Source organism: Pomacea canaliculata, linkage group LG6 (assembly GCF_003073045.1).
Source record: "Pomacea canaliculata isolate SZHN2017 linkage group LG6, ASM307304v1, whole genome shotgun sequence".
NCBI classification, from domain to species: Eukaryota; Metazoa; Mollusca; class Gastropoda; order Architaenioglossa; family Ampullariidae; genus Pomacea; species Pomacea canaliculata.
In genome coordinates, this window is record NC_037595.1 from 28,573,131 (window position 1) to 28,599,761 (window position 26,631).

A 26,631-nucleotide genomic window follows, 5' to 3' on the forward strand; every position below is an offset into this window, starting at 1 on the left:
TCAACGCACGATCTGATGACGTCAATAACCTGTTGTAAACGTCACTGTGTCAGACGACATCGCTCTACCCTGAAACCGAGAAAATTTACTAAGCCATATACGAATATTTTACTTTTAAAGATAATACTCGACCTACATCCTGTAACGTAAACATGAACAGTTTAATTATCATCCCTACATTTATCAGACATTTGGTCTAGGTAGGTAATAATAAGAATGATCAATGGCAGATTCTTTGTGGTAGATGTAAAGATCTTCATCGTCATTTCTTCTTCATTAAAATTTTGTAACAATACGATTGCACAACTAAAGAGAAATTTCTGTAGAGTATGATGACTGCTTCAGTTTTTCTTCGTTCACGAAGAAAATTTGTGTATCAATTACTATTATAAAGTGCTGTCAAACAGCTGAGTCGTTTTCCTAAGAATAGTTGATTCTGCGACTAAGAATAATGTCAATTAAAAGTAGTAGAAGTTTATGTCTTATATATAATGTTTCATTTTCATTGCATTTAGACTGGAGAAGGCACCTCGAAAAAAAATTTAAGGGATGAAGCGCTCCTGCAGCTCAGAGTCACAGACATCTAGCACACCGCGAAAGCTTCCAAGGTACCCCAGCACCAAAACTCCAACACCGTCAACAAGTTGCAGCAGCACCAGCTTTTCAGACAACATCTGCACCCCAGAGCCTGCAGCATCAGCTATTCCACATCAGACTTTTCCTAGGATTGTCAAGAGAGGATTAAAGAGAGCTGGTCCTTACCTTTTAGGTGACTATGATGATACGGGATGATACATCACATTAAAACTTTTTCACATAGGGTACTTAAGATGCTTGCGCAGCTGTGAACGAATTACATCTAAATACCAGCAGGCATTAGATCATCCCTCTCTTATATTCATCTGACAGCTCAACACCATCCAGAGCGACATAAACTGCAACTCTTCACACATATGCTTACACAGAGCTAAAAGCCATATGGCTTAACCAATGAAGACAGCTTTCCCCCAGGATCAGGAACCTAGTGGGAGCAGATGGGACTTCTCATACACTCACAGGACATGTTTATCATTGCAGTTAATTGCAGTCATTTCAGGTTTTATGTATGTCAATACAGCTGTGATGTGGTCACGATACTTTTGTTTATTTGAGAAAACGTGTAATCTATTAATACCCACTTCATTAATAATTATGAATCTTGAAGCATCCTGTCAATTATTTATTCTTCAACAAATTAGAAGATCATGAGTTTAATTTTCATCTTGTTACAAGAGTGCTCTGTCCTCAAAAAGTCTTTTTTTTTTTTTAATGACGATGTAACGAAAAGTGCTCAAAAATCTTTGGGGAAGGAAAGCGTGCATATGTGCATGCATGTGATGCATCTAATTATAGGTGATAAAAAAAGAATTGTAAACTGTTTGGTACTATCTATATGCAAAAATAGGCATAACAGTATTTTAGGAAAAAGTCATTTTAGGTAAGCAAAAAATAAGTTTCTTCTTTTAAAATAATTATGTCCTTATGTTTGACAGTCAGTGTTACAGGCAGTTATAAACAAATATGATAAAGCTAAATGCACATATGTAAAATCAAACTAATACAAAAAATATAGATATGTAATTGTGATAGCCATCTTTTTATCAATTTAGGTCCTCGGATAGGCTCTTCTCCTGTGCACAGTATTGTGCAGGTTTTGGCAAGGAAGGAAAATACAGATGATTTCTACACTTTAAAGGTAAGTTTTCAATCAAGTCTTTATCCTTTGAATTTTTTTTCTTGAGATTATTTTGCCTGCTTTTCAAGCAGTCCTTGTGATCTTTTCACTAATTTAATTACAGTAGAATAGTGTTGCATTAAAATATTAAATATAGGAAAGCAAGCCATCCCTGGACATTTTCACACAAAAACAACACTTTTTTTTGTCAAGTGATGTTAGCATTATCACTAATTGTCTGCTTCTCACAACTGTTTATTAGTAATAAAATTATACAACTTCAAATTTTTAAGTTGTCCCTAAGTTGTATCATTGTCACTTCAGAGCAAAGTCTTTATTTTCTGTCTTTTTATTTAACGTAGATTAGGAATGGATGGTAATTAGTAACCAATTAATTATATAATAGTAATTTAAACGATATGGTAAAACTAAACCAGAAAAAGAGTCTTTATTTTCACACATCATTTTTGTGTAAAATATTAAAATATTTTTAAATGTGCTGCCATATATAGATCCTGACACTTGAAGAGCCAAACAGAGAGACGCAAGATGATCGGCAAGGAAAAATGCTGATGCACACAGAGTACTCCCTCTTGTCTTTACTTAGGGAGCAAGATGGTGTTGTGCACCATTATGGGTTGTTCAAGGTAATGCATATGCAAGCATTCACCTTCTTCAGTCACCTTCAGGGCTGATTTATAGTATTGCCTGTGGTTATTTTGGATACATTTCTTCTGGGTAATGTGAATTCAGTCAAAAGAGGCTAGCATTTGTCATGGGAGATAAAAAGCAGCAGGAGAGAGTTAGGTTCTGCCTCCCAAGTACCTTACCAGTAAACAACTTAGGATATCACTGTCTCAGTGGCCAATTAAGCTCTCTATCACAAGTTCAGTAAAAGAAAAATAATTATTACATATTTGCATGTTGCCGATAATGTGAGCTGCTTTTCATGATCTATTTTAGTTTAGATCTAAAGATTTGTGCATATTGAATTGCCTCACTTGCTCTCTTTTTACAAATATTTGCTATATGATAGACGAGAATAACCTTCTGTTCTTTAAAAAAAAAAGCTTGTGTGAAAGAAATCTGCTTCAGAAAAATACAACTCACTAGGACTTTTTATAAAGAGAGACAAAAGAAAGTTATTAGAGTTTTGTGGGAGAGGAAACTTGCTTGAAATTGATATCTGAGCATGTGTATGTGTACAAGTATGCTCATCACAATGCAAGAAAAGTAGTTTGTAGAAGGTGCGAATCAGCCATGTCATCTATAATATTTGGCACTTGTTGAAAACAGATCTTTCTCTTGTCCAGGATGAAGCTTGGGAAGAGAGGGAGGTGCCTGACCAACCTGCAATGGTAGAACAAACAGGCCGCAAGCGGAAACGTATTTGCCTTGTTTTAGATTGCCTTCTGCCGCATGATTTTGGCACCAGTACATCAGAACTTGTCAACTTGCAACACTATGTCATCAAGGAGAAAAAGCTTTCAGAAAAAGAAGCTATAGTCATATTCTATGACATTGTGCGCATTGTAGATAATCTTCATAAGGTAAGGGACAGCTGTTGTCCTTGTAATATGTGTGATTTAAAACTAGCTGCTTTTTTTTCTGCGGCCTATAACAGATAAAAGTGATCTGCATGGGCATGGTCTTTATTTAGGACTCTCCAAAATGAACATGTATTGCAGCAGTTACTAGCTATTGCTTTGCTGTGCTGATAAAATTAGAAGACTAAATGAGTTCTCATTTTCAGAAAAACATTGTTCATCGTGATCTGAAACTCGGCAACATGGTGTTGGACAAACGTACCAGGCGAGTCACTGTGACCAACTTCTGTCTCGGCAAGCATTTGGTTTCTGAGACAGATCTTCTGCGTGACCAGCGAGGGAGCCCAGCGTACATCAGCCCTGACGTGCTTAGTGGTGAGCAGTTAGATTTGCAGACAATATTGATCACTGCCTTTAAAATTAACAAGGGAACACTCAAAAGAACCAAATTATCTGGATAAGCAAATGCAGGTATTTTAATCAAAATGTATAAGTTATTTTCAGCAAATATATTTTCAGGGAAACCCTATGGTGGAAAGCCAAGTGATATGTGGGCACTTGGTGTAGTGCTGTTCACAATGCTGTATGGACAATTTCCCTTTTATGACTGCGTCCCTCAGGAATTGTTCAGAAAAATAAAATCTGCTGAGTACACCATTCCCAAGTAAGCCATTACATCGTGTCCTGTTAAAATGTGCATAGCCTATTTATTGAATATGCCTACCATGTGGGAAAGTTTTGGTCTTGAAATTTTTCTGTGGTTTGTATTTGTGATAAGAAATATGTTATTTAGCATCAGAAGACAGCATTGAAAGATTATGTTATTGATAATTTTAAAAATGTCATTAAAGAACAGGGCCATATTTTAAGCATTGTAGTTTACTTACAGGCTGGTCAAACCATAAAGATGTATCCTGTGTGCCATAGCACAGTGACATGATAGATTCCATGGGCCCTAGTTGTTATGCACACATGGTAGACACGCAAGTTGTGAAATGCATAACAGAAGAGATGGACAAACCTGTTAGTGGATGATATTACAAAAATGAAATCTAATCTAGCCCTATGCCTGGGCAAAGGTAGTGCAAGGGAGAGAAAATGTTACTAAACTGTGTGATCAGTGTGTTAAAGCTTGGACTTAACATGTGCCTGTCTTGTTTGTAGTGATGGTCGTGTCTCGGAAGCAACAAAAATGGTCATCTGTAAACTCCTTGTTCTGGATCCTCAGGCAAGAATGACAGCTGGGCAAGTGCTTGACACCCTGGGTGCTATCATAGCTCAGTGGTATGTGAAGGCCTCACATTCATGTCAGGAAGGATATCATTGCATACGTGTGCACACAAGCATATATATATATTTAGTTGTCTTTTGCGTTTCATTTTAAAGTTTATGTTCGCAACATAGTATTCTAAAATTGCAAAAAATATGTTTTTCAATATTTAATTACAGACATATATTAGCTAAATGCTTTTTTATATGTCTAAAGATGTAGATATATGCATTTTCAACTGAGGAAGTGGGGACGTGTCATTTCATTGCAGCTTAAGGCTGACTTGTGAGAAGAAAGAATGCACACAGCAGTTAAAAATTGGTCGTGAATATTCAGGAATGTTTATCACTTACACTGCTTCATGCAGATTGTGGCATTGCCTGGATAAGCAATTCTTTAATAACATTTGAAAGTTGATTTTAAAAATGTTGAAGATTACTAGGCTGGAACCACAAGAGGAATTTACGTTTTTTGAATAATTATATGCTGAGCTAAGTTTCTGATACTTTTGTTTGTCTCAGTCCATTATCTAGAGTCTAGACTAATTTATTCCGTAAATATTTGACACCAGAATTTCATTACAAAACAGTACAGTAGTAGCGAACTGGACAAGTGGTTTACTAAAAAACAAATTCATGACAATGATTTTTTTTAAAGTAGATAAAGCCCAATGTCGCGCTTGGTGTATAGTTCAAAAACAGTTCACCAAGGACTAGTAAGCAACAAGGAGAGAAGGGGAAGGGAACTGAACTGTTTATTTGATGGTTCAACGACCCGTTCAAAGTAGGGTGAAATACTGTTAAAGCATCATCGAAGAGAAGGGAGAGAACTTTAACTGGGCTTTGTGACTTCAATCACTAGCACTAGTTTCATTATCTGTCTTGAAGGAAAGCTTCGGCCTTCTCGAATCCCCTGCAGATGGTTCCGGACGTCGACGACAAGGACAGCTGCAACGACACAAAACCGGAGGACACCCCCGCGAACGGCACATCCGACTTGGAGAAGCGTTTGTTCGAGATTCAGAACGACGTGGTGCTGGAGCACAAAGCCGCCAGCACCATGTCCGCCGTGCAGCCGCCGCGACGAGAGGCCGGTCATCCGACAATCCACAGACTCAACGTGGACGCCCAGCCATTGGTGGCCGCCGATTTGTACGTGTACAGGGCACTGCTACCCCGCCAGATTGCCAATAAACAGTGAAGACGTGGAGCGCACTGTTGCCAACATAACAATAAGGAGGTATTGGTGTAAAGAGACTATCCCTGTGCTATCCGCTGTAGGCACCTGTGACGGGATCTGTGCCTTACTGTAATGCGGGTATTAAGTGCGTCTAACATAATTAGTTATGTGTCTTGCGGTGGACAGCGGTGTAGGGTTGTGAGATTCTGCATGGCACCATCACCACATCCGAGTGGCGCGGACTTACTGGCCTACTACGTCGTCACAGCGGAAACAGTGATCACAGCCGGCGTTCTTCACGTTGAAGCGAAAGAACACTCTCATTGTGAAACAATTACAGTCTGGGTCACCGTGGGCCCGGGGACGGATGTTAATAGAAACGTAAGGTCTACGTTGCTAAGCAAAGTGTTGACCTTGGTACCTCGTGGGAAAATTTTTTTCTCTTGTCTGTTGAGGACTCAGATTTTGTCAAAATCTTAGACGATATGAAACGTAAGACTGAAATAGGACGAAAGATTGTGCAAAGATATATAAGTTTGTCATCACTCCCAATTGTTGCTGTTTTCAAGGCTGATTTATTATATAAACTCCCTGTTAATGAATATCTGTTATTAAAAATACATATTTCATGCTTTTCGTTTTGCGTACAAATATAAAAACACGTTTCTCTTTATTTTGTCAAACAAGTAAATTACAAGCAAATATGCTCGAAGAATGTTGTCGATTAACGTCAATCAATCTGTTCAAACCTCGACATCAGTTTTGGCCTAACGACCCGGTTCCCTCGTATCCTCTGTCCATCAAAGTCGATCGTCGTATTTATTGCCGAGACAGGAACTCCAGCAGTCCTGACGAATAATTCCCCCACATCAGTCACATGTCGCAGGGATGAGATGCGAGTGTTTAGTAGGTAGAAGTCCGATGAACTTTTTATTTAATGCTGTGTCGACTTTGAGAGGAATGGAACTTAGCTCCACATTGTCTGCTTCGCTAAAGTGGCCGCGGCCTATCGGAACCAAGTGCAGTGCTAACGTCATGTTTTGTCGATCCTAGAGGGAGAAGTAGGTCGGGGGAGGAGACTTTCGTCAAGTATATCCAAGCCCGCTCGCTCTCTGGCCACTTGTCCAAAGGTCATCCTCGCCACCGCTACCACAACCATTGTCTCCCTTTGGTGTCGCAGTCGGCGCGTTCGCCCTGGTTCTTGCCAGCAACAATGCACACCGCACGATGCATGACACACCGTACGAGGCTATTCTAACTGCCGGGTCTTCCTGTGTGGATATTCCTGATATCTTGTGGGATCACATATAACCCGTGTTATCCATGCATGGTTGTTCTGCACATGATTGTAATCGATTACCTATCGTTAAGTATGTTTTTACCATGCGTGTTTGCAGTGTCACAGACTATCATGTAGTCACATGTTTTCTGTCATTAACTAGCCCTGTGTTTACTGTCACAGATTGCCTTTGATAGCATGTGCGCCGCCGAAGATTGCTCTCTGATCACGAATCATTCTAATTAACTTTTTCCGTGCGGTCGCGTTTAACAATCCCTTCCCACCCCCAGCCCAATTCCTGCGACCGAGACCAGGTAACTCCTGAAGACTTCCTCGAAAAAAAGATCCTGGTCCTCAGTCCTTCCACCGGGGTCAGGAACCGTGGGCTTGCTCGTCGATGTTTCCGGGTTTTCGCGATACCGCACGTCGCCATGGGCGCGGCAAGTGTGCTTTGCACAAGTCTTGGTGGCCTCAGGCCGTGGTGATGTTGCAGTTTCACTGCAAGAGCCATGATGTCAGCACCTAGTCACCTCGCTTCCCTCCTGATCGTCCTCGCTTCCGCAAAAAACCAAAACAAAAACCCACCAAAATTGCTGGTTTTTTTTTTTTTTCACAAGTGCTGCACGCTCAAACACGCTCTCACCCTCCTTCCATTCGCAGCTTCGTTTCCCAGGTTCTCCCCCAACCCTTCGGCCCCATTTTCCAAGGTTTGCCTCGCTTCTCGCCAGGGAAGATAGCATTTTATTCCACGCCTGCATGGAGAAGGGCTTCTCATCTTTCCACGCACTCACACCCCGACTCGAGACACTGGCTGAGGCGCAGAAGTAGGAGACTGTTTTTAGAAGCTGCACCCAGCGACGTGTTACTATGCTTATCGCACTTTGTCTGGCCCCAGCCACTTATTCTGCCCTTGGCACCCACCCCTCGCTTCCTTCTTTCTCCCACCCCCCAATCTCCATCCTCTCACCCTCTCTTGAGATCGTGTGGCAAGCACGAAGCACATGCGTTATGGCGCGTGCAGGGACACGGTGTCACATTGTACGAATGACACGGTGATGGTGGTATTGGTCTTGATGTTATCTCGAGACTGTTCGTGGAACCAGGAAGAAAACTATGTCGATCCCCGACTTCTCCCAACCCCCAACCCCCACTGAGAAGTAGGAAGTCGTTCACGAGAAGGGCAAAAGTTGCAGTTGATGCTGTTGCCTCCCTTTACCTCCTTTATATTCTTTGGCAACGAGACTTGCTTTTTTTTTTGTTCCTTGGCAATGAAGCTTGCTTTTTTGTATGCCTCACCTGGAATTCCCGAGTCTGCATTGGTGAGTTACGAGGCTCTGTCTGGAAATGATAGCTCAGACCTTGAAGACAAAAATAAGTCTTATCTATATGGCAAAGACGCAGAAGCTTTGCCGAGCCTCCTGCAGTCTCAACTGCTTCCTAGTCGTCTTGCATGCAGTGGTCGAAATTAAAAGAAACCAAACTTAAATTTACAAATGCAACTCTGCAACTTATACAGGGGGTAGAGCATTCATGCTCATCTCAAAATTAGTATTCCGGAAATAGTGATGATGAGGTCTCTTCTGGAACTCTTTCCTAGAAAACACATCTGAACGTGTCTGGCCTCAACAACTACATGTACACACCCTGATGCGTGTTGTTGCCGTATCTTAATTTGGCGCCAACTGGTGAACTCTGCTCCCCATCTCGTGACCTGGGAGAGAAGTGAGGGTGACTTGCTGACTTCATATGCTGACATATCATTAGATTAAGCTAATGAAATGTTTGGGTCCAGAGGATCCATTTATGATTCCTGCTTGTTTTGAACGAAAATATTTTCAGTAAACAACAATTCCAACAGAACAACACCAACAACAACAAACAACAACAACAACAACAAAAAACACACGTTTTCAAAGCCTTCATCAGCTGCTGTACATCCTGCCCACCCTCATAATCTGTACCAGCCGCGAACAAAACAGTGCACTTGGACACTCAAAGAAAACCTCGACCAATTGAAAAGTGATGTTCGTTGTGATCAGTTTTGCGAAAACTTGTGGTAGCAATGATTGGGCGATTATAAGTAGGCGGGATGACTACAGCAGGAACACGCGGCGCCCGACACCATCTTTCATCCTCTTAGGCTTGCGGCGACACTCGAACTCTGAGCTCGAAGGAACACCACACAGGAAATGAGTTGACCACGATACTTCAACGAACAAAATAGAATGAGATGTTGAATAACTGTCGGTAAGACGATGTGGGCGGAGAAGAGGGAAGAAACCGAAAGAGAGCTTCGTCGGCGGGTATCTTTGGTTTATATAAAAATAGCCGCTATTACAAAGGTTTGTGCATATGTGTTTACAGAGTGGACTGACATGAGATCCGAACCCATGATTTTACAATCTTCACTGCGTTTGACGACTTCTCTACGAATCGCTCCACCTCCTCGGTTATTAGTCAACAGTTCTTATAGACATCGATGTATGAACTATTACGTGTCAAACAATCAACAGCTCTATGATAGACAGAAAGGTCTACACATCTAAGTATCAGCAATTAGGTGTCAGCAGTAGTCATTATTCTCTTTATTCTTGTCAGATGACTCAGTGACGCACCGTGTGGTTCTGACACTGTCACTTACAATGCTCATTTTGAAGAAACTTAAAGGAATAAGTCAAACAATTGCTGTTAATTTAAAGATCAAGAATAGTGAGTTATTAAGAAAATACTAAACTTTATAATGATAATAACATCGAAGAACAGAAATGTTTTAATAGCATGATGTTAACAATAAAGTTAAAAATCACAAGTTATTTTTAGGGGTGATGTAAATCTGACCATGGTGAGGGAAATCTCACTTCCCTTGCAGAGCACTGGACGACCACCATCATGCGTGGGTTTATATCTCTCCTTCCGCTGTCCGGATACCTACAAACACTACCACGCACATATAAGTCAGGAACACTGACGTCATGATTGTACAAAAATATGTCCACGCTGTGAACGCCTAAGCCAATAAGAAAAGTGGAACCAGTATGTTACTGAGGCAAATCTGTGTAGAAACATGATGTAACGATTTTTACATCTTTCATGATATCTGGGGCCGTAGTTATGAAGCGAGAATAAGTCGTTATCCCAGGGCCAAATGAGAAACTAAAAGGAAAGTGTTTTGTATTTGAAGTTATAAGTGAAGGCAGTGTTCAGACCCTGCGGACACTCCTTCATGGTATTTTATCCCAGGATACCTTTGCCACCGCTTTATAACCACGGCTCCAGTGGTGCAGCAACACATGCGGGTTCTGAACACTGTTTTATAATTTTGGGAGTGAGACGCTTGTCCTTGAGTTCCCCATATTATTGTCACGGGGCAGTTGATCTCACCCCCGCAACTTATTGTGTATATGTATATGAGTAACGCCCCAGAGGTGACTTACACTAGGGGCGAATGAAAATATTATATCTAAGGTCTGCCAACCCTACTCACATTAACATATCAACTATATCAGTTACGAAGCCCCCTCACGCAACACATTAAAAAAAGTGTCACAAGTCACGTGACTTAATTCACGTCATTGTTGTTTACCTCACAGGTTGTATGGTAATTAATCACACCTTCAGGCGACAGGTGACGATTATACAGTCGACAACACTTGCTTTAATTATATACAGACATGCAGTTACATGGCTGCAGGTACTTTCATTTAACAGTCGCAATTTCTGCTGTAACATTTTAGTTCCGTAACCACCCGAAATCATGGTCATCGGATTTTCCGAGAAAACTCCTGGCAAGTTCTAGTCACAGCCAAGAGGACACGGGAGAGAACTCTCCATGCACGCGTGTCCACCTCCCACCCTCCGTCACTCAACTGTTGAGAGCGTGTGTGCGTGCGCGCGTGTTGTGAGGAGAAGCAACCGCGCTGTGCGTGCTGGTACTCAGCGGATGACTAGACTCGAATCAGCTGCTCTGCGCTGCCAACCGTGTCACAGTTGTACCCGCCAGTCTCCCCAAAGGCTGAAATGTTTGTGTGCGGTTTGTATCCTCCATTATTTCCTTCACGAGACACGTTGGAGACACTTGCATGTGAAATGTTCCTTCGGCCTTGACTGACCCACCTTTGAGAGAGACGCCTCGACAGGTGTGTACAGACCCTCGATGAGGGGAAACACCTCTGGTGCTGGCTTTGGTTAGTAAGCCTTCCATGCCAACAGACTTTATTTATTGTTATACTTCGGCTGGAGATCGACAGCTCGGGGACAGGATCCCCCGTTATTTTTCTTAGCTCCTCCCTCCACACCACCAGCGCCATCAACTTTCGGCAGGCGTGTTGTCAGCGTGGCACATGTGCCCCTCAGGGATGTGTGACCTGCTTCTCTTATCAACAAACCCGTGGAGTTAAAAACACTGTTTATTGGGCTTCCATCCGCCAGGCAATCAAGAAGCGCGGTTTAAACCCCTCCCCACAACTCCACCCCTTCCCTCCTTTTTTAAAAAAAATCTTCTTGTGATTGCCTAAACATCGACAGCGAAGTTCGAGGCAACGGAAGGCAACGGACTGCAGACGGTTGTAACAGCATCCGTGTATCATGTTCCATTCGCTCCAGGAGCTATGGTGCTTGCCGTTGGGTTTATGCGTGTGATCACACACAAGGCCAGTGTCGGTGCACAGGGGCAGTCAGTCAGTCTGTGCTTTGAGAGCCGTATTCTGCTCACTTGTTGAATGGAGGCCACTTGGACAGTTCTCGCTTTTGAAAGGTCGAACATATTGTACTTTGTACCAGCATGGCATAGCTTAGCGCTTGAAGGAAGCAGCGCTCCTTGGTCAAATTATTTCGTGAAGTGATAACAAAGAAACAATTCACAAGTTTTGCTGTTCACGTGGTGGAGTGTGTAAACTGCGAAACACCATCCAAGGGCCAGAGACGATCCATGTGTCTGTGTGTGTGTCCTCTGTCAAGTTTGTCCAAATTGTCGGGTGGGTGAGCTAGGTCAGCAACAACATTGACTGAACACCTTGAAGCCAGTTCGTGTCAGGTGTTCTACACGATACATGTTGTGGAATGTTCTGCAGTGCAAACAGTGTCTAGCCAGCGGAAAAGGAAAGTTTCTACATTTGTTGGACAGTCTGTGACACACTAAACATGGAGCAGAAGGAAAAGTTACAAATGTGGCTTCTTGCTGCACTAGCTGTGGTGTTGACAGGTATGGCCACCAAAATACATACTTAACAATCACTATTTTGCAGTTATTGTAAGTAATAGTGTCCATAATATTATATTTTTGCTGTTATACTGTAGCTGTATCAGTATTGATACTGCCTTCGATGTTGTTGGTGTTCTATGCCAATGCCTTAAAGATTTACATTATTTTTATGGACTTCTGCATGGTTGCTGATCTCAGGGATCTATGTGTAGTTGTAAAAAATTATTGTTTGTGTAAGCTAGTAAAATAGATTTGCCATAGGCGACAACCAATCAGACAGTAATATCATAAGTGGTATCATTTTTACGCAACATTTTTTTAATGCAGTATTATAGGTACAGTATCTAACAGCAAGTGGCATAAAACTTTAATACCTGTAGTTTTGTTACACACTACTCAATCATTAAAAATCTTTTAGCCTTTACAATTTCTAATCTTGTCTGTCCTAAGCAGGAGCTTATATAGCCTTTAAATTTTACTCTCTTGAGTAAAAGTCTATGAAAGATTTACTGCTGTAGGATTTTTCCTGAAAACATTGCTTTTATGAAATATTTTTAAGCAGCTGTGGTAAGAAGTGTAGATGAAAACAACAAATCTTCTGTAGGATCAAAAGAAATTTTTTTTTTATCCTTCTAACAGGTATGCTGAGAACTCGCTATTAAAACCCTGGAATACATTATCTTTCTAATGGGTTTTACAGCCAGTGTTGTACGTGGTATAATGATAAAGCAAGCATCAAAGAGATTTTATTCTTGTAGTGATGTAGCTGTCATTAAGGGATAATCATTCACCCCACATGCAATTTCCACGAAGACAGCTGGTAGGCTTAAAAGTTGTGATGCCAGAGCAAGCAGGAACAGAGCAAAGTATGCAGACCCCAGACACAAACCTTGATGCCCAGCAGGGCCACAGTTTACTGTTATTTCATCTGCAGTTGCTTCCAGCCTTTAAAAGCTTCTAAGAATGTTGAACTTCATCTTTTTTTTGTTTTTAAATTCTGGTCTGGGGTAAAACCATTTTGTGCAGCGTTGTTTGGAAGTTAGTGAAGTGGTTTATCACAGCAATGAATAAAGTTCCCAGAGCTGTAACACATCAGGCTAACTGCAGGGGAGATAGGGAAGAAGGTCTGACACTAAAATGATGGGACTAGTGACAAATATAAACTTATTAAAGTGTTCTGCAGTGCATATATAGATTCACATGCACTCAACCCCTCATTCATAGCCATCATGTATGATGTGTGGGCAACTACAGGCATTAGTTTATGCATGCAGATGCATACTGGTGCATATGCATACATGCACTCACATGCGTAGACTTCTCTTTCACAGTAGGTCTCTTCCTAACATTTCATGCTCTGGTATATCTCTTGGGGCTCTTCTGAGATTGCTACTGTCTGGAGCAGTGAAGCTCCCCTCTACCCCTCTCTTCCCAAGCAGCTCAGCAAGACAGATGTGTTTACAGCTGAGCAGGGATGCATTTCAACATACAAAGAGCTTGTACTGTGTGGTTGTTGGCAAGTTTCTAACCCATGCATAAGCATTCCTCTGTTCTGTTAAACAACAGCCAGACAACAGACTTTAGAAGTGCAAACACCTTTATGTTTGAAGATATTTTCTTTCATCCACATGTGCATATATAGTTTTCACTGTTTTTCACATAGGTTAACTTCTGTTCTGTTACTAGAAAACAGATTTATATTTTAAAAACTCCCCTGAGAAATGCCATTGATATAAAATTTAGCAGCTTTGAAAAGTGCCAGGAGAGTGTTTGATTCTGAATAAAGAAATTGTGTAGCACCTGGAGTAGAAATATTGACTGTAAAAGTATTTTTTGTAGTGTCAGAACTTCAATTAAAACACAAACTTAAAGTAAGCAGAGAGAAAAAGAATGTGAGACTAAGAACCAGGAAGTAGTTATGTGTGTTCACGTGCTTCCTGTGATGCACCTGGTGGTTTCCTTAGAAAACATAAGGAAGTTTTGGTTGGATCATGTTTATGATCACTGGAGACGCTACTCATGTTTCTCGAGTAAATGCTTGCAGCACAGCTGTTACACCCATGATAAAGAGTATGGGGTTAATGACATTGTGCAGAAGATCACAGATGTGTGAAACAAATGAAGGGGAAAAAAAGATGGTTCAGAAGAAAGTTACTTAGCAGTAATATGGGATTCGGACTCTGATACTTCTGTATATGCGTACACGTGCTTTATTCTTAATATCCTCACTCAGGCATCCTAAAGTAGAAGCAAAATAACTTGAGCTGCCTGAGGTGTTAATGGCCCCACTGTTTACTTTTCTGATCTCCCTGTACACCTGTTGCACCTGCTGTTGCTGGGTTGTGCCATCAGCCAGCCTCACAAACTCCCTCCTCTGTTTCCACCATTCTGACGGTCTTTTTTTTTTTTTTCATGAATGCTGCATTCCTGTAAAATTTTCTTTTTTTTCTTGTCTCTATGTTCGACAAGAGTGTGCTTCCATTCCACTGTAGTCACCTTCCTACTGTTGGCTTTATTAGTCTACTGCTCATTAGGTCTTGATAACCAGGTTCACTGCCTTAGTGATAGTTTTCTAGTTGTCAGTCGTCAGCAGCACTTTTTCACACAAGTCCTTATTTTGACAGAGTGCGTGCTAATTTCACTCTTCCTGTACCGATTCTCCAGCTGATAAAACATGGCTTGGCCACGCTGCTAATTTCTTTCTCCATTGCCTGCACATCTCAAATTTGAATGGAGATCCTCTGATGCGCTCACCAGTTCCAGGCTGAGCTTCCAACATAGAACCAGATCAAGAATGTAGGCCTTGACCAGACTTTGTGTATTGCAGCTCCTGTGTTCACCATGAACACACATGTATTGGAGCGTTAGTATCTGCCACAGGACTTGAATTCCCGTGCACCTGATGGATCCACAAACTGCAATCCTCTCTCCTTTTGTCAACTTGTCTCCGCCTCAACAAACACTCTTCTGATGCCCGAAAAATAAACAGGTTTAGTAAGCCAGTTTTTCAATCTACACTGATTGGATTCACCTCCCTCAAGCAATTTCTGTCAGTTTATCAATCTCATTTTTTGTTTATCAAAGGAGAGAGGATATTTGAGGACACAACAGTCCTTTGTCCACTTGATACAGGCTTGTTTGCAGCCTCATCGCTGAAACACTACCGCCACACAGTGTTCTCATTGAATTCGAGAAATGCTGGACGATCCCAGCAGTATGATAGTGTTCAGGCTCTTTGGTCTTTGGCACCTCATGCTCGTGAGTAACTCGCAGTCACAAGATGTCTGACCCGTTCTGTGGTATTCTGAAGTGCACAGACGGCAAAGAAATTTTCTAGGGGAGCAGGCAGCGCAGTTATTTCTGGTTATTAGGGGGCTCCGTTGCTTCTGCCCCCTCCCCCTGGTGGGTCTTTCTTCCAAACTGCGCTGGAAGACCCATCAACACATCAACTTCAGGGCCTTTCCTGTCAGATAGGAAACGACCAGTTTGACATTTTCGACACTGCGCTGCTATCAGTACAGAGTGGAATTGGTGACTTTACCTTTTGCTGGTTGGAACCTCTAGTCTCCATACTGTACACACCATGATGACAGTAGATATGTGATATTATTCACATCTGACAGAATAAAAATCCAACTGTCACATGTTGCCAGCCATCAAGGAAAGATCCAAGTGATGATTAGCTGTACAACTCGAAACATGGTGACATTCGAGGTCACTGCAAATGGTCAACGTGCTACAAATTGTAATTGAATCACTAATTTGATTTTTTGTTGTTTTTGTCGTCGTTGCTTGGTTTAAACATTTTTATTTCGGAAAATCTACATAAAGACTGTGTCCTGTGCAGAATTAACATCTCAGCCATCGACATTATAAATTCAGCAACACGCGGGGTATGATAAGTAGACATATCTGAACAAAGGTGCCAGTCACGGTGTGCATGCACGCACTGACAGAAAGAAAGAAGAAAGCAAAAAGACTCGGCGACTGGGAGGGGTGGTAGGGGTTATCAGACAGGCATAGCGGTACCCGGGGTGAAGCATTAACTGGAAAATTCTGCCATCTCGCCAGCGAATGAGACCATGAGGGTGCAAATAAAACGTGGAAGATTCATTAGAGGGCGAGATGACGCACTTTCTCAACGGGAGGGTGGGAAGAACTCACAGAGAGAGAAACATCGCACACTTGTGTTATCTGCAAATAACAGTAATGAACAGCTTCAGTCCGGAGGGCACGTTCGTGTGTGTGTGCTCGCATGTGTGTGTGAGAGAGAGTTAAAATAATATAATCAATAGCCACCTAGATTACACACACTGCTAAAAATAAATAAATAACAGTTTGTGGTTACCGTCGAATAAATGGAAATATGAAAGTGACCTGTTACTATCAAATAATTTACATATTTGTGACAAATATGTTTATCACTATGAGGAGTGATGTACAATCCATTATCTAACTCCATGCGCTGAATATAGGAAGAAAAATGATTTTTCAACATTCGACAGGAAACGCAGAGGTCAGCGACACCATACAGTACTCCAAAATGGCCGAAAGAAGCATCAAAACAGTACAAGAATTTCGATATTAAAGATTACTAGAGAAACTGAAACAAAATACTGCCATCAGCACGAAGATCTACACCAAGGTGTATCATGTACACACACAGAGGCAGAGAGAGTATAAAGAATATGGCATATCCCTTCCCCCAAAGGCTCAAGGAGTAAAATATGTGGGTGAGCGTCAAAGCGCCATTTTCAACTTCATTCTGGGCCACATATTCCAAAAGGCCCGCCACTTGCCTTTATCATTTCGCCCATGTAGCACATACCAAATTACACGAGGGATTTACATAGACTGAGTGACTGACTAGTCACAATCCAACAACCTCCAGTTACAAGATGTTGGCCACATTCTCTGTGAAAATCTACCAAGCATTTTCTTTTTTTCAGAAGCTGTTATCTATAAGGAATATGTTGAAGTGTCGTGTTTCGCAACAAACGGGCCTTTAAGGAAATAGGGCCTTTGGAATATAATCAGTTATACATTCGTGACGTGTATAACGCCCCATATCCACCTTGCCCCTACTGGTAATTCCACTCATTCACTTTCCTCGAAAGTTGTTCCATATGTTATGTTGCAAGTTTTGACAAGATGTCGCTTATTGTTTCTGACAGACGCTTTTTAAACAAAGAGACCCTTGTTTTTTTTAAGTAGGTTGTGTAGAACCGAAGTAGGGCATTAAAGTAGGTGAAGAATAGTTTGGGAGGAGGACGGGGTGTACAGGCAAATTATTTAATATGAAAGAAGAGAGGAACATGCAAAAACGCGGCGCAATAACAGTTTAACATTTCTGCCGAACATGTTGTAGGTGAAAGGCTGAGACTCAACCTAGGCAGGCACTGATGTAGTAGCCGGCTTTAATGTCAGCTGTGGAGGTGGAGGTAAAGTAAGTTGCCAATTGGAAGTTGAGGCGAGCCGGGAGAACCTCGGTATTCACATTATGACATTACCCCGTGTGGCGCTCTTGACCTTAGTAAAACCGTTCTCGGAGGGTTGGGAGTCGGCAGACCAAAGATTTGTCCCGCCTACTGCTTCCAGATCGCGATTTGTGAGGGACAAGGGAGGGGGACCAAATCACAACTATTTGTATTTCTCTTCCATGTATTGTTACACTTAGACTGAAAGTTACAGTGATCGCAGTCAGACACCATGAATGTGTAGAACTAAACTAGACAGAGCCCTATGTTGCTTTACCATCCCCTCACCCTTCCCACTTCCCCTACATTTCACACAACTTGGTGGAAACATCTGATGTCTGAAAGGTGTCATTCACCATTTGAAAATGTGTGTTGAGAAGTATTGTTATATTATTTGAGGATACATTTAAAGAGTAATTCTACTTAGAAACCTGAGTTGAGGACAAGTGATGCATATTTATGTTCTCATTTTTGAGGTTGCAAAACAACCATTTACATGCCACAATTATCGAATTAGGTCATGAAGGCCCCATTTACTAGGCGTTCATTCGTTGGTCCTCATATGCTGGCATCATAGATTTCGGTGTCATGCTGATTTTAAATTAGAGAGCTGAGTGGATTGAAGAGTACCGGCATGAAAAAGGATGAGGTTACTAGCAGTAATATGGAGAGCCAGTGAAGCAACTGCAATCATTGCTGAAGAGAAATATTGTTGTCTTACCAACCATCTCTGTTGTGAAGAATGCTATTGGATAACAAAAGGAACCTCTTTCTGCATCATTGTGTAGGTAATAGATTGTACAGATTCTTGCACAAAATAAAGGCAATATCCTAACCACTCCCCGTTTTCTCAAAGGTACACCCAACCAAGTCTGTTTACATCCTTTCCATAAACTATGCACTGAAATGCCATTGTTGTTTCCTTCCAACAGTTTGCATTCCATTGGATTATATGGCCAGCTGGTCAGAGAAATAATATTTACCTAACATTGTTCCTCGCTTTTTTTGGAAAATGGTTTCTGCTTTGTCACTGTGTGTGTTTGTTTTCCTCCATGATGGAGTAATAAAACATGGTTAGCCTTCATGAACTGCTCCAGAGGTGTGTTTTAGATTGTAGTAAATGATTCTTTTGAAACCCAAAATTATGAGCAAAAATAATTCAGAGCATCAGTATCATTAAGCCAAATTTTCAAGTTTCCCTTTCCCTTTAAGGGATTGGTGAACAGAAAGCCTGCATTTTTTGAACCTTCATGAAGTCATTATCTGTCATGTTTGCAATGTCTGCAGTTGCAGCTTTATAAAGTGAAGCAAATCCTCTATGTCTTTGAGACATCCAGCTCCCTATGCATATTAGAAGAGAATAATTCATTTATCTACCAAGTGACATTACACTAAGAATTTGATTTGATGATGGCTGCCACTTATTACACTACTGCTGCTTGCTCTCTCTTCCTCACTACCTTTCTTTCACGTACACATACACTGCACATATTGACTAGACATTACCCACATATTTCAGAGGTGCCATAGATACGAAAACACATATGCTAGCAGGCAGACATGGCTCATACACCTGCACTATACATGATCCTCACAGATTGCAAAAGGGAACATTCATCTATTATTTACATATTTACGCAGTAATAGTGCCACCATGGATGCATATCTAGACTGCTTGCAGATAAATTTTTCCATGTTCTAGAATGAGGCTAAGGAGCATATTCACTTCCAGTTTAAGTATTAACATCAAGAAGAAGGGCAGATAATGCTAAGTCTTGTATTAAATGAAAGTTCAAGCTTTATGGTCAGTTGTGCTTTCAGTTTATTGGCTCTAAGTTGTGGAAAGTTGAGGTTGAGGACTTTTGCTCAAAAAGAAATAAATAAAAAGTAACTAACAAACTGACAGCCTACAACTTTGCGAGGGACTAAGAGTGCGGATACTAAACAAGGTGACTCGCTGTAGGCCAGGAATAATATTTTGTTTAGACTGAACTTTATGGTAGACAACCAAATATATGCATAAGAAAACTGTTACTTTAGTCCTTGTTACTCCTCGAGGAGCATAGGGCTGCAACAACACCTCGCCAGCGGACTTGGTTTTGGGCAGCCCCCCTTCAGTTGGGCCAAGGTGGTTCCCGCGTCCTTTGCCTCTCTCTCTACTGTTCTTTTCCAAGTCTGCTTTGGTCTCCCAACTCTCCTCTTCCCCTGAGGGTTCCAGTCAAGTGCCTGCCTGGCAATGGTGTCAGCTGGTTTGCGCAGGGTGTGTCCTATCCAGCCCCATTTGTGCTTTTTGATGTCTTGGCTAGTGGCATTGTGGTTGGTTCTTTTCCGCAGGCTGCTGTTGGAGATCTTTTCAGGCCATCTTATTCCCAGAATATGGCGAAGGCATCGGTTGGTAAAGGTCTGGAGCTTGTTATTGATGGTGTTTGTCACTCTCCAGGGTTGAACCATACAGTAGGACTGCTTTCACACTGGTGTTGAAGATGCGGGTCTTACTGCAGAAGGATAATGCTAGGGGTTCCAGATGGGCGTAGGTTGTTGAAAGCATATCTGGCCTTGCTGATGTGGCTTTTGATGTCATTGTCCATTACACCGTCCTTGTTTGACAATGCTCCCCAGATAGGTGAAGCGGTCTGTTTCCAGGATGTTCTCTCTTGAAGTTGGATTGGGAGTTCCTGCTTGTTGTTGATTCTCATCACTTCAGTCTTCTTTCTGTTGACCTTTAAGCCAGTCTTCTCTTCTTCCTCTGCTAGCTTACTCAGTTTGGTTTGTGCATGTTGTTTCCAAGATACATAGGACTAATGTCATCTGCAAAGTCCAGGTCCTCTAGCTGTTTGGTGAAGGTCCTGGATATCAGTGGTTGTTGTCTTGCACATAATCCAGTCTATGACCACCTAAGAACACCATGTGCCAGCTAATTTATCCTTCTTAACCTTTTTATCTCTTACTTGCCATAGATGGTGGAAAAGACATGTTTTCATATGTAAAATAATGCAGCAAGAGAGATCTGAAGAATTAGTGATGAAATTTATTTTTATTTAAATCATTAAGTTTATTAAATTACTTCTTTCTAGACATTAAAAAGGCAATTATTCTATTGTATGTTCAAATTTTTATTTTGAATAAATAAATTCTGCATCATTTGTCTACAGTGTTTCAATTTTCAGCCATTATTTCATACTCTTTCCATACTAATTTTTTTTTCAACTTTTTAAAACATAACATCATTTGCTGCAAAGCAGGTTTTGTGTTGAAATTAACTTGCTCCAGCATCTGTTTGATTATTTAGTGCATGCTCTGTGTTACTCCTTAACTGGAGTTATTACAGAGTTAATCTTCTGTGTAAAAATAACTTGACAGTGATCTTGAGTCATTACGTCAAGAATGTAGCCAACATTTAGATACTCTTTCTCTTTTTACAAGGTGAATTATGTGATGAGTGTATTCACTTTTGAAACACCTTTCTTTTTTTTCAGATGTTGTGCTTGGTATTAGTCAGTGCGGTATCCAGTTCGTTGAATATGAAATTCTGATGGTGTGCAATCAAAGCAGGTCACTCAAAGAAAAAGAACGTTGTGCTGCTGATGGTGAGGGATTAATCGTTGGTGAAATGATCACAAGTTCTTTGAGTAATGCACCAGCATGTGAATTTGCCAACTCTGATGCCATGAACATGACATGCTTGCGAAGCAATTCTGGGAGAGAAATGGAATATGATGCAAGTGTTTGCACAGATTCTGGATGCTGTCAGTGGAAAACATGTAATTGAACATCTGCCTAGAGTGAATCCTCTTCCTATGGAAAAAGATCATGTGACACCTTTCATCGCATTCAAAAAATCCTGCAAACCAGGTATTTGAAACTTCTTCTGTTTGTGTTGAGACCATACTCAGATCATTGATATCTGCAGGTTATATCTATATTATTGCATTGTATTTTGAAACCCTTGATATCAAAGGCACTTTTGGCTGAGTGAAAGACAATGTCTAGTAGAGGAAACAGATTTGGACAGTGTTGTAATTTAAGACAGTAGTCTGTCTTTGTGAAAGGGTAAACAGTTGGGGGGAGGGGAATGAGAAAAAAAATATGAGGAATGGGAGTGAAATGAGTTGCATGGTGGCTGGCACCATCACAATTTTTATTTCTTCCTTCACTGCCCCTGTTGCCCAATATGAGCTGTCAAGGAAACAAAAAATTCAGAAGTGTTACATTGTTTTGCTACTTTGTTGTCCTGCAGGAATCAGTGTGCATGTGTGTGTATAAAAGGTCATAATTATGCATAGAATGATTGATGACTTCCCACCTTCATGTGATAAATACCTAACTTGTCAAAGGTAAAGTCAGGGAAAGGAGAGTGTGATGGCTTTGCTGTCCATATTCCCTGCATTTAAATCACTGTGAACCACATTGTTTGGTCCCCTGTAGGGCACCAGGCTAAGGAACTTCTACCTGTACCTCCTGTCCTAACAATTTTAGATTTCATTTCAGTCTTGTTTGGGAGTGTTAATAACAGTATTTGTATGTTACAGTTGATCCAGATCACGGTGAAGGAGCTAATACTGTCATAGACATTTGCACAAACCGAACCATAAACTACACACGTGTGTATCTGATGCTAAATAGTGAGAAACATGTGGATGTACTGACAGAACCCTCTGTTATGTGTCACTGCACACTGCAAGCAGATTCTAGTATCACACTCCAGGCCCTAGATGTGCGACTGCAGAACAGCAGCAACAACCAGTGTAATGCTTCCTCTCTTGAGGTTTGTTACAGAATTTCTGTGCATGTCTACATACGGTTATACAGTATGTATACAGGCAAGTGTGTGTGTGTGCTGAAGCTGTACCTGGCAATTACTAAATTGAACACACTTGACTCAAATAAACACAGCTTCAACTTTCACAATAAAATTACAGTTGGAACCACCACCTATATTAAATGTTGAAGGCAAAGATTGTTTGGTTGCTTACCTAAATGATTTGCATGGTTTTATTTATTTTAGTTCAAATCTGAAGAGAAGTCTATAGAACTAAAGTGCCAAGACAGACCTTTGTTTGGACTGGAAACACTCTTTGAGGGCAAAGAGATCAATTTGACTCTGCATACAGATTATGCTCCTAAGATGGTGTGGATAGAAGGAAAGGCAGGTGAGAAACTCAGGCTAGTGGCCAGCATTCTTTAAAGTGTGTCATGAAGTGAGGGCTGAGAGTGTGTGTACATGCCTGCATGTCACCTGAGTGTATGTGTGCATGTGCAATGCACTTCAGATTTTTCCCACCACTGAAAGTAATTAATAAATTAGATTTGTCTGCTGCGTGTTGAGTGGCAACTGCTGGTATGACAAAAGAGTGTCCTTTGACTGTGGCTATATGGCTAACTTCAGTTTTTGTTGTGGCTGTGAACATTAGAATATGTGTGTAGAAATTGTAGTAGTTAAACTAATCTTTTCTTTTGCTTCAAAAGCTTCAGACAGCGGAAAATCCACGCAGAACACAATCATGGTCTCTTGTAGAACTGAGCTAGAAGGTAAAAAAAATTGATGTAAAGCCAGATGAAAACAACAATGAAGGTAGGAAACATATCGTGAAGCATAACTCAAGGATTTTTTTGCTGCTCATATCTAATAAATAAAGCAGAGCGTGATGATGTGTGTATGTGCACAAGCACCAGTAAAAGTGTTGCTGGCAACGTAATTTTTATCTCCCCCTTCACTCTTGATGTGGTTTTCTGTTGCTGAACATGAACAGGCAGCCCATCATGTTAGGGGACATCAAGAATACAAGTGTTTCACTATTTTACTACACAGATACCATACATGAAAACACTTGACTCAAGCGATAGATTAAAATTTGACTATAAATTACTGCTTAAAGAGTTAGTGGGTGAAGCTGGGTACCCTGGCTGGTGTATATGTGTGGGAGAGAGATATATAGGAATGCAGATTCACAAAGAGGTAATACTGCCTTGTTTGTGTTTACACTTTTTTCAGTTTTCTAAATTGTAGATGCTTTATTAAAATGGCACATTTTCATTGTAAATAACTTCCTTGTATTTATTACAAGGCATGTGTCAAGCAGCACAGAATAAGTTTTAGTGAATTGCCATTTTTCACAGAACTGAAGTTTTAAAGTTACATGTTTTATTTGGATGCCTATTCTACACCTTATAGGATACAAATCTGCCAGGCAGTTAAGGATAACCACTGAACTAGTGAAGTTAATATAACCCTCTGTTGCAAAATAAAGGCATGGTGTAGCATTTGGTTAGTAATTTCAGTGTTTTTCCTACAAAGATAATTTCCATGCTGTGTAATGTTCCTCCACTTCATAAAAATAAGTTTAATGAGTAGCCGAAATTGCTTTCATGTTTAGCATTCTGTATTTCTATTTGCAGATGGGGGATCTTCAATTTTGATCATCGGCATTGTCGTTGGCTGTGTGGCACTCATCATTGTAATTTCACTCATTGTGGTGATTGTCATATGCAGGTAAGATTTTTTCTGAATGCACATTAATCTCAAAATATGATTTATCTAGTTTATGCTTCTGACAAAAATTGAAAAAATCAACTGAACTTGCCAGAAAAAATATTTTCATGGAAAATTTATATATTCTTGATAAAACCGTACATTTTTAAAAGGCAAGCTAACAAATCTGTTGAAATATGGTCCTGGACTACATTATTGGACTGCATGAAAACAGAATATGAGCAATTAACAGTAGGATAATGGAAGAACAATATTTCTAGAATACTCGATATGATACCAGATCTGTACATACCTGTTGCAGACATCGACTGAGTGAAATTTTCTCAAAACCAAAGCCACCAACGACAGAGTATAGCCCTATTAGTCAGAGCCCTACAACTGAATCAGAGCAATTACGTCCTTGTCAAAATAGCTCAAACCAAGAAATTTATGCTGAATTGGAGGATGTATATGATAAACCTCAGACATCACCTTCATCTCCTGCCAGGCCAGTTGCCTTTGTACCCCCACCACTGCCAAGCCTACCCCCTCCACCATCCTCTCCTACTGAGATGGCTCCAGCCAAAGCCCAGACATCACCCTCATCTCCTGCCAGGTCAGTGACCTTTGTACCCCCACCACTGCCAAGCCTACCCCCTCCACCATCCTCTCCTACTGAGATGGCTCCAGCCAAATCCCAGACATCACCCTCATCTCCTGCCTGGTCAGTGTCCTTTGTACCCCCACCACTGCCAAGCCTACCCCCTCCACCATCCTCTCCCACTGATGAGGCGGCTCCAGCCAAACCTCCTCGGGGTAAACCATCTTCCTTCAAGCGTCCTGAGAAGAGGAGTATGACCGCATTGACATGACAATGAAAAAACGGGAAGCATTAGGACGCATTCAAAACAACAATGTCCACAGTGAGGATCATATAGAAAATGCTGAGGGCAATGTGTACGACCATTTGAACTCGGAGACTGAGACTTCTCAAAATCCTAGAAAGCACATATTCGACAACGTCTATGCTGTACCTGACCAAAAGTGAGTCAAGACAGTAAGTGGGGTTTCAGCCTGTCGAAGGCAAGAGTGAAATTTGTGTGGAGTTGAAAGAAACTATTTTTTCCCTTCCACAAAAGACCAGTACTGTATATTATTTTAGGCCAGGACATTTACGACAGGCCTATGAAAACAGCGCAGCCCTATGCAAGTGAGCAGCAAGGAATAAACTAAACCATGAAAACAGTGTAACAATGGTGCCAGTCACAGGTGATTTGTATTTGACACATGTTTTTATGATCACTGGCACATCTTGACTGTAAATGCATGTGACAAATGATGGGCATTTTGATCTTTTCACGTCCACACACCTTTCGCCTCGCACTTCAAGGGAAGCAACACATGCCTAGAAGGTGAGATGGTAAGAGTTGTGTTTCCTGAATGAGTTTCTTGGATGTCTAATATTGAAATCTGGCCTGCCCTTTTTTTTTATATATGACAGGAGAAAGGGTAAAAAAAATTCCTTCAAAACTAAACTCAGTTTGTTGACAACTTGTTTTTGGGGTAGAATATTCAAGATGAGTTAAATATCTGTCTAGTAGACGTGACAGACATCTGTAGAATATTTTAATATTATAAAATTCTCTGGATTCTTACCCTTTAACTGCCAGCTATGAGAACGTTGCTTAAAGTTGTTGGATGATTAGAAATGTTTCATTCTAGCAGGAGATGGTAATTTGAGCTGGCAAGATAAGCATTTAGCTTGACAGGCTTGAGTAACTTGGAAGACTTGTCTAGCATTGTTATTTAACATCTGTGATAGCGCAGAAGCCATAAATGGTGCTGGTTTACCAGCATTTGAGCATTACTTTGTCTTTTATGTTTTGAGACAAGTATAGTATATAAATGAAGTATACTGCAGAGAAATAGTATTAATTACTTTGGGTGTTTGGAAAGGAGAAACCAGATGCTTAGTCTTTTTTTTTTTTAAAGGGTGTGCAACAAGATTCATTGAGAATTTGTCTTCATCCTTTTGTTTTTGCCTGAGGTACTCCATGAGAGTACCAACCTTTTAAAATGGTGTAAAACTCAAATAACCAACCATCCACGAGAGTAATACCTAGCTGAAGTCAATTTAACTGAAAGTTGATGCAGATTAATTATACCATACCAAGCTTAGAATGTTTTTTATAATTTCATAAGCTTTGATGTCCAGGTGTATGTTAAGTTGCAACAGCAGTCTTGCCTAAAAAGTGGTTTTGTGTTAAGCATGTGAGTTGCCTTTTTCTTGCTGTCTAGTAACTTTCTGTAAAGGCAGTTATGTTCTATACTAATCTGGTGCTTTTAGAAGACATGAATAATATAATGTAGCTGAAGTAATGTGTTTCAGAAGTTGCTCAATTCCTGGTTTCTTTTTTCTGCTTTTAAAGCTCTGAAGGACAATTGACTTCAGATCTGAAGCTTGCCTGTTCAAACATTTCATCCTTTTCCCCCCAC

General features: G+C 40.8%; 3 protein-coding genes across 4 annotated transcripts; all 3 read left to right on the plus strand.

Annotated features, from left to right (window-relative positions):
- The first annotated feature begins 45 nt into the window (after nucleotides 1–45).
- On the plus strand, nucleotides 46–6,344 carry LOC112566669 (serine/threonine-protein kinase 40-like). The gene is made up of 9 exons (XM_025242966.1): nucleotides 46–200; nucleotides 516–769; nucleotides 1,650–1,735; nucleotides 2,227–2,361; nucleotides 3,028–3,264; nucleotides 3,468–3,636; nucleotides 3,781–3,925; nucleotides 4,426–4,545; nucleotides 5,419–6,344. The coding sequence occupies exons 2-9, from the start codon at nucleotides 550–552 to the stop codon at nucleotides 5,729–5,731; spliced, it is 1,425 nt and encodes a 474-aa protein (XP_025098751.1). The 5' UTR covers nucleotides 46–200; nucleotides 516–549; the 3' UTR covers nucleotides 5,732–6,344.
- A 4,289-nt stretch (nucleotides 6,345–10,633) lies between these two features.
- Nucleotides 10,634–24,035, plus strand: LOC112566314. Of its 2 annotated transcripts, none has more exons than XM_025242408.1 (5): nucleotides 10,634–12,189; nucleotides 21,143–21,518; nucleotides 22,196–22,431; nucleotides 22,672–22,816; nucleotides 23,133–24,035. In XM_025242408.1, exons 2-5 carry the CDS (start codon nucleotides 21,380–21,382, stop codon nucleotides 23,207–23,209), a joined length of 597 nt encoding a protein of 198 aa, XP_025098193.1. In that variant the 5' UTR covers nucleotides 10,634–12,189; nucleotides 21,143–21,379; the 3' UTR covers nucleotides 23,210–24,035. The 2 variants fall into 2 exon arrangements, with proteins under 2 accessions (XP_025098193.1, XP_025098194.1); XM_025242409.1 differs by having other exon boundaries at nucleotides 10,639–12,189; nucleotides 23,139–24,033.
- On the plus strand, nucleotides 23,687–25,007 carry LOC112567000 (proline-rich receptor-like protein kinase PERK1). Its single transcript, XM_025243433.1, has 3 exons — nucleotides 23,687–23,702; nucleotides 24,063–24,156; nucleotides 24,458–25,007. Exons 1-3 carry the CDS (start codon nucleotides 23,687–23,689, stop codon nucleotides 25,005–25,007), a joined length of 660 nt encoding a protein of 219 aa, XP_025099218.1.
- The last annotated feature ends 1,624 nt before the right edge of the window (nucleotides 25,008–26,631 follow it).

Excerpts from the sequence above, each read along its gene's own strand:
- LOC112566669 (XM_025242966.1), top strand. The coding sequence starts at position 550 with ATGAAGCGCTCCTGCAGCTCAGAGTCACAGACATCTAGCACACCGCGA. Across the intron at positions 770-1,649 it reads AGCTGGTCCTTACCTTTTAG|GTCCTCGGATAGGCTCTTCT; the intron begins GTGACTATGATG and ends TTATCAATTTAG. Across the intron at positions 3,926-4,425 it reads GCTGAGTACACCATTCCCAA|TGATGGTCGTGTCTCGGAAG; the intron begins GTAAGCCATTAC and ends TCTTGTTTGTAG.
- LOC112567000 (XM_025243433.1), top strand. Across the intron at positions 24,157-24,457 it reads GTGGTGATTGTCATATGCAG|ACATCGACTGAGTGAAATTT; the intron begins GTAAGATTTTTT and ends TACCTGTTGCAG.
- LOC112566314 (XM_025242408.1), top strand. The coding sequence starts at position 21,380 with ATGATGCAAGTGTTTGCACAGATTCTGGATGCTGTCAGTGGAAAACAT. Across the intron at positions 21,519-22,195 it reads CAAAAAATCCTGCAAACCAG|TTGATCCAGATCACGGTGAA; the intron begins GTATTTGAAACT and ends TGTATGTTACAG. Across the intron at positions 22,432-22,671 it reads GTAATGCTTCCTCTCTTGAG|TTCAAATCTGAAGAGAAGTC; the intron begins GTTTGTTACAGA and ends TATTTATTTTAG.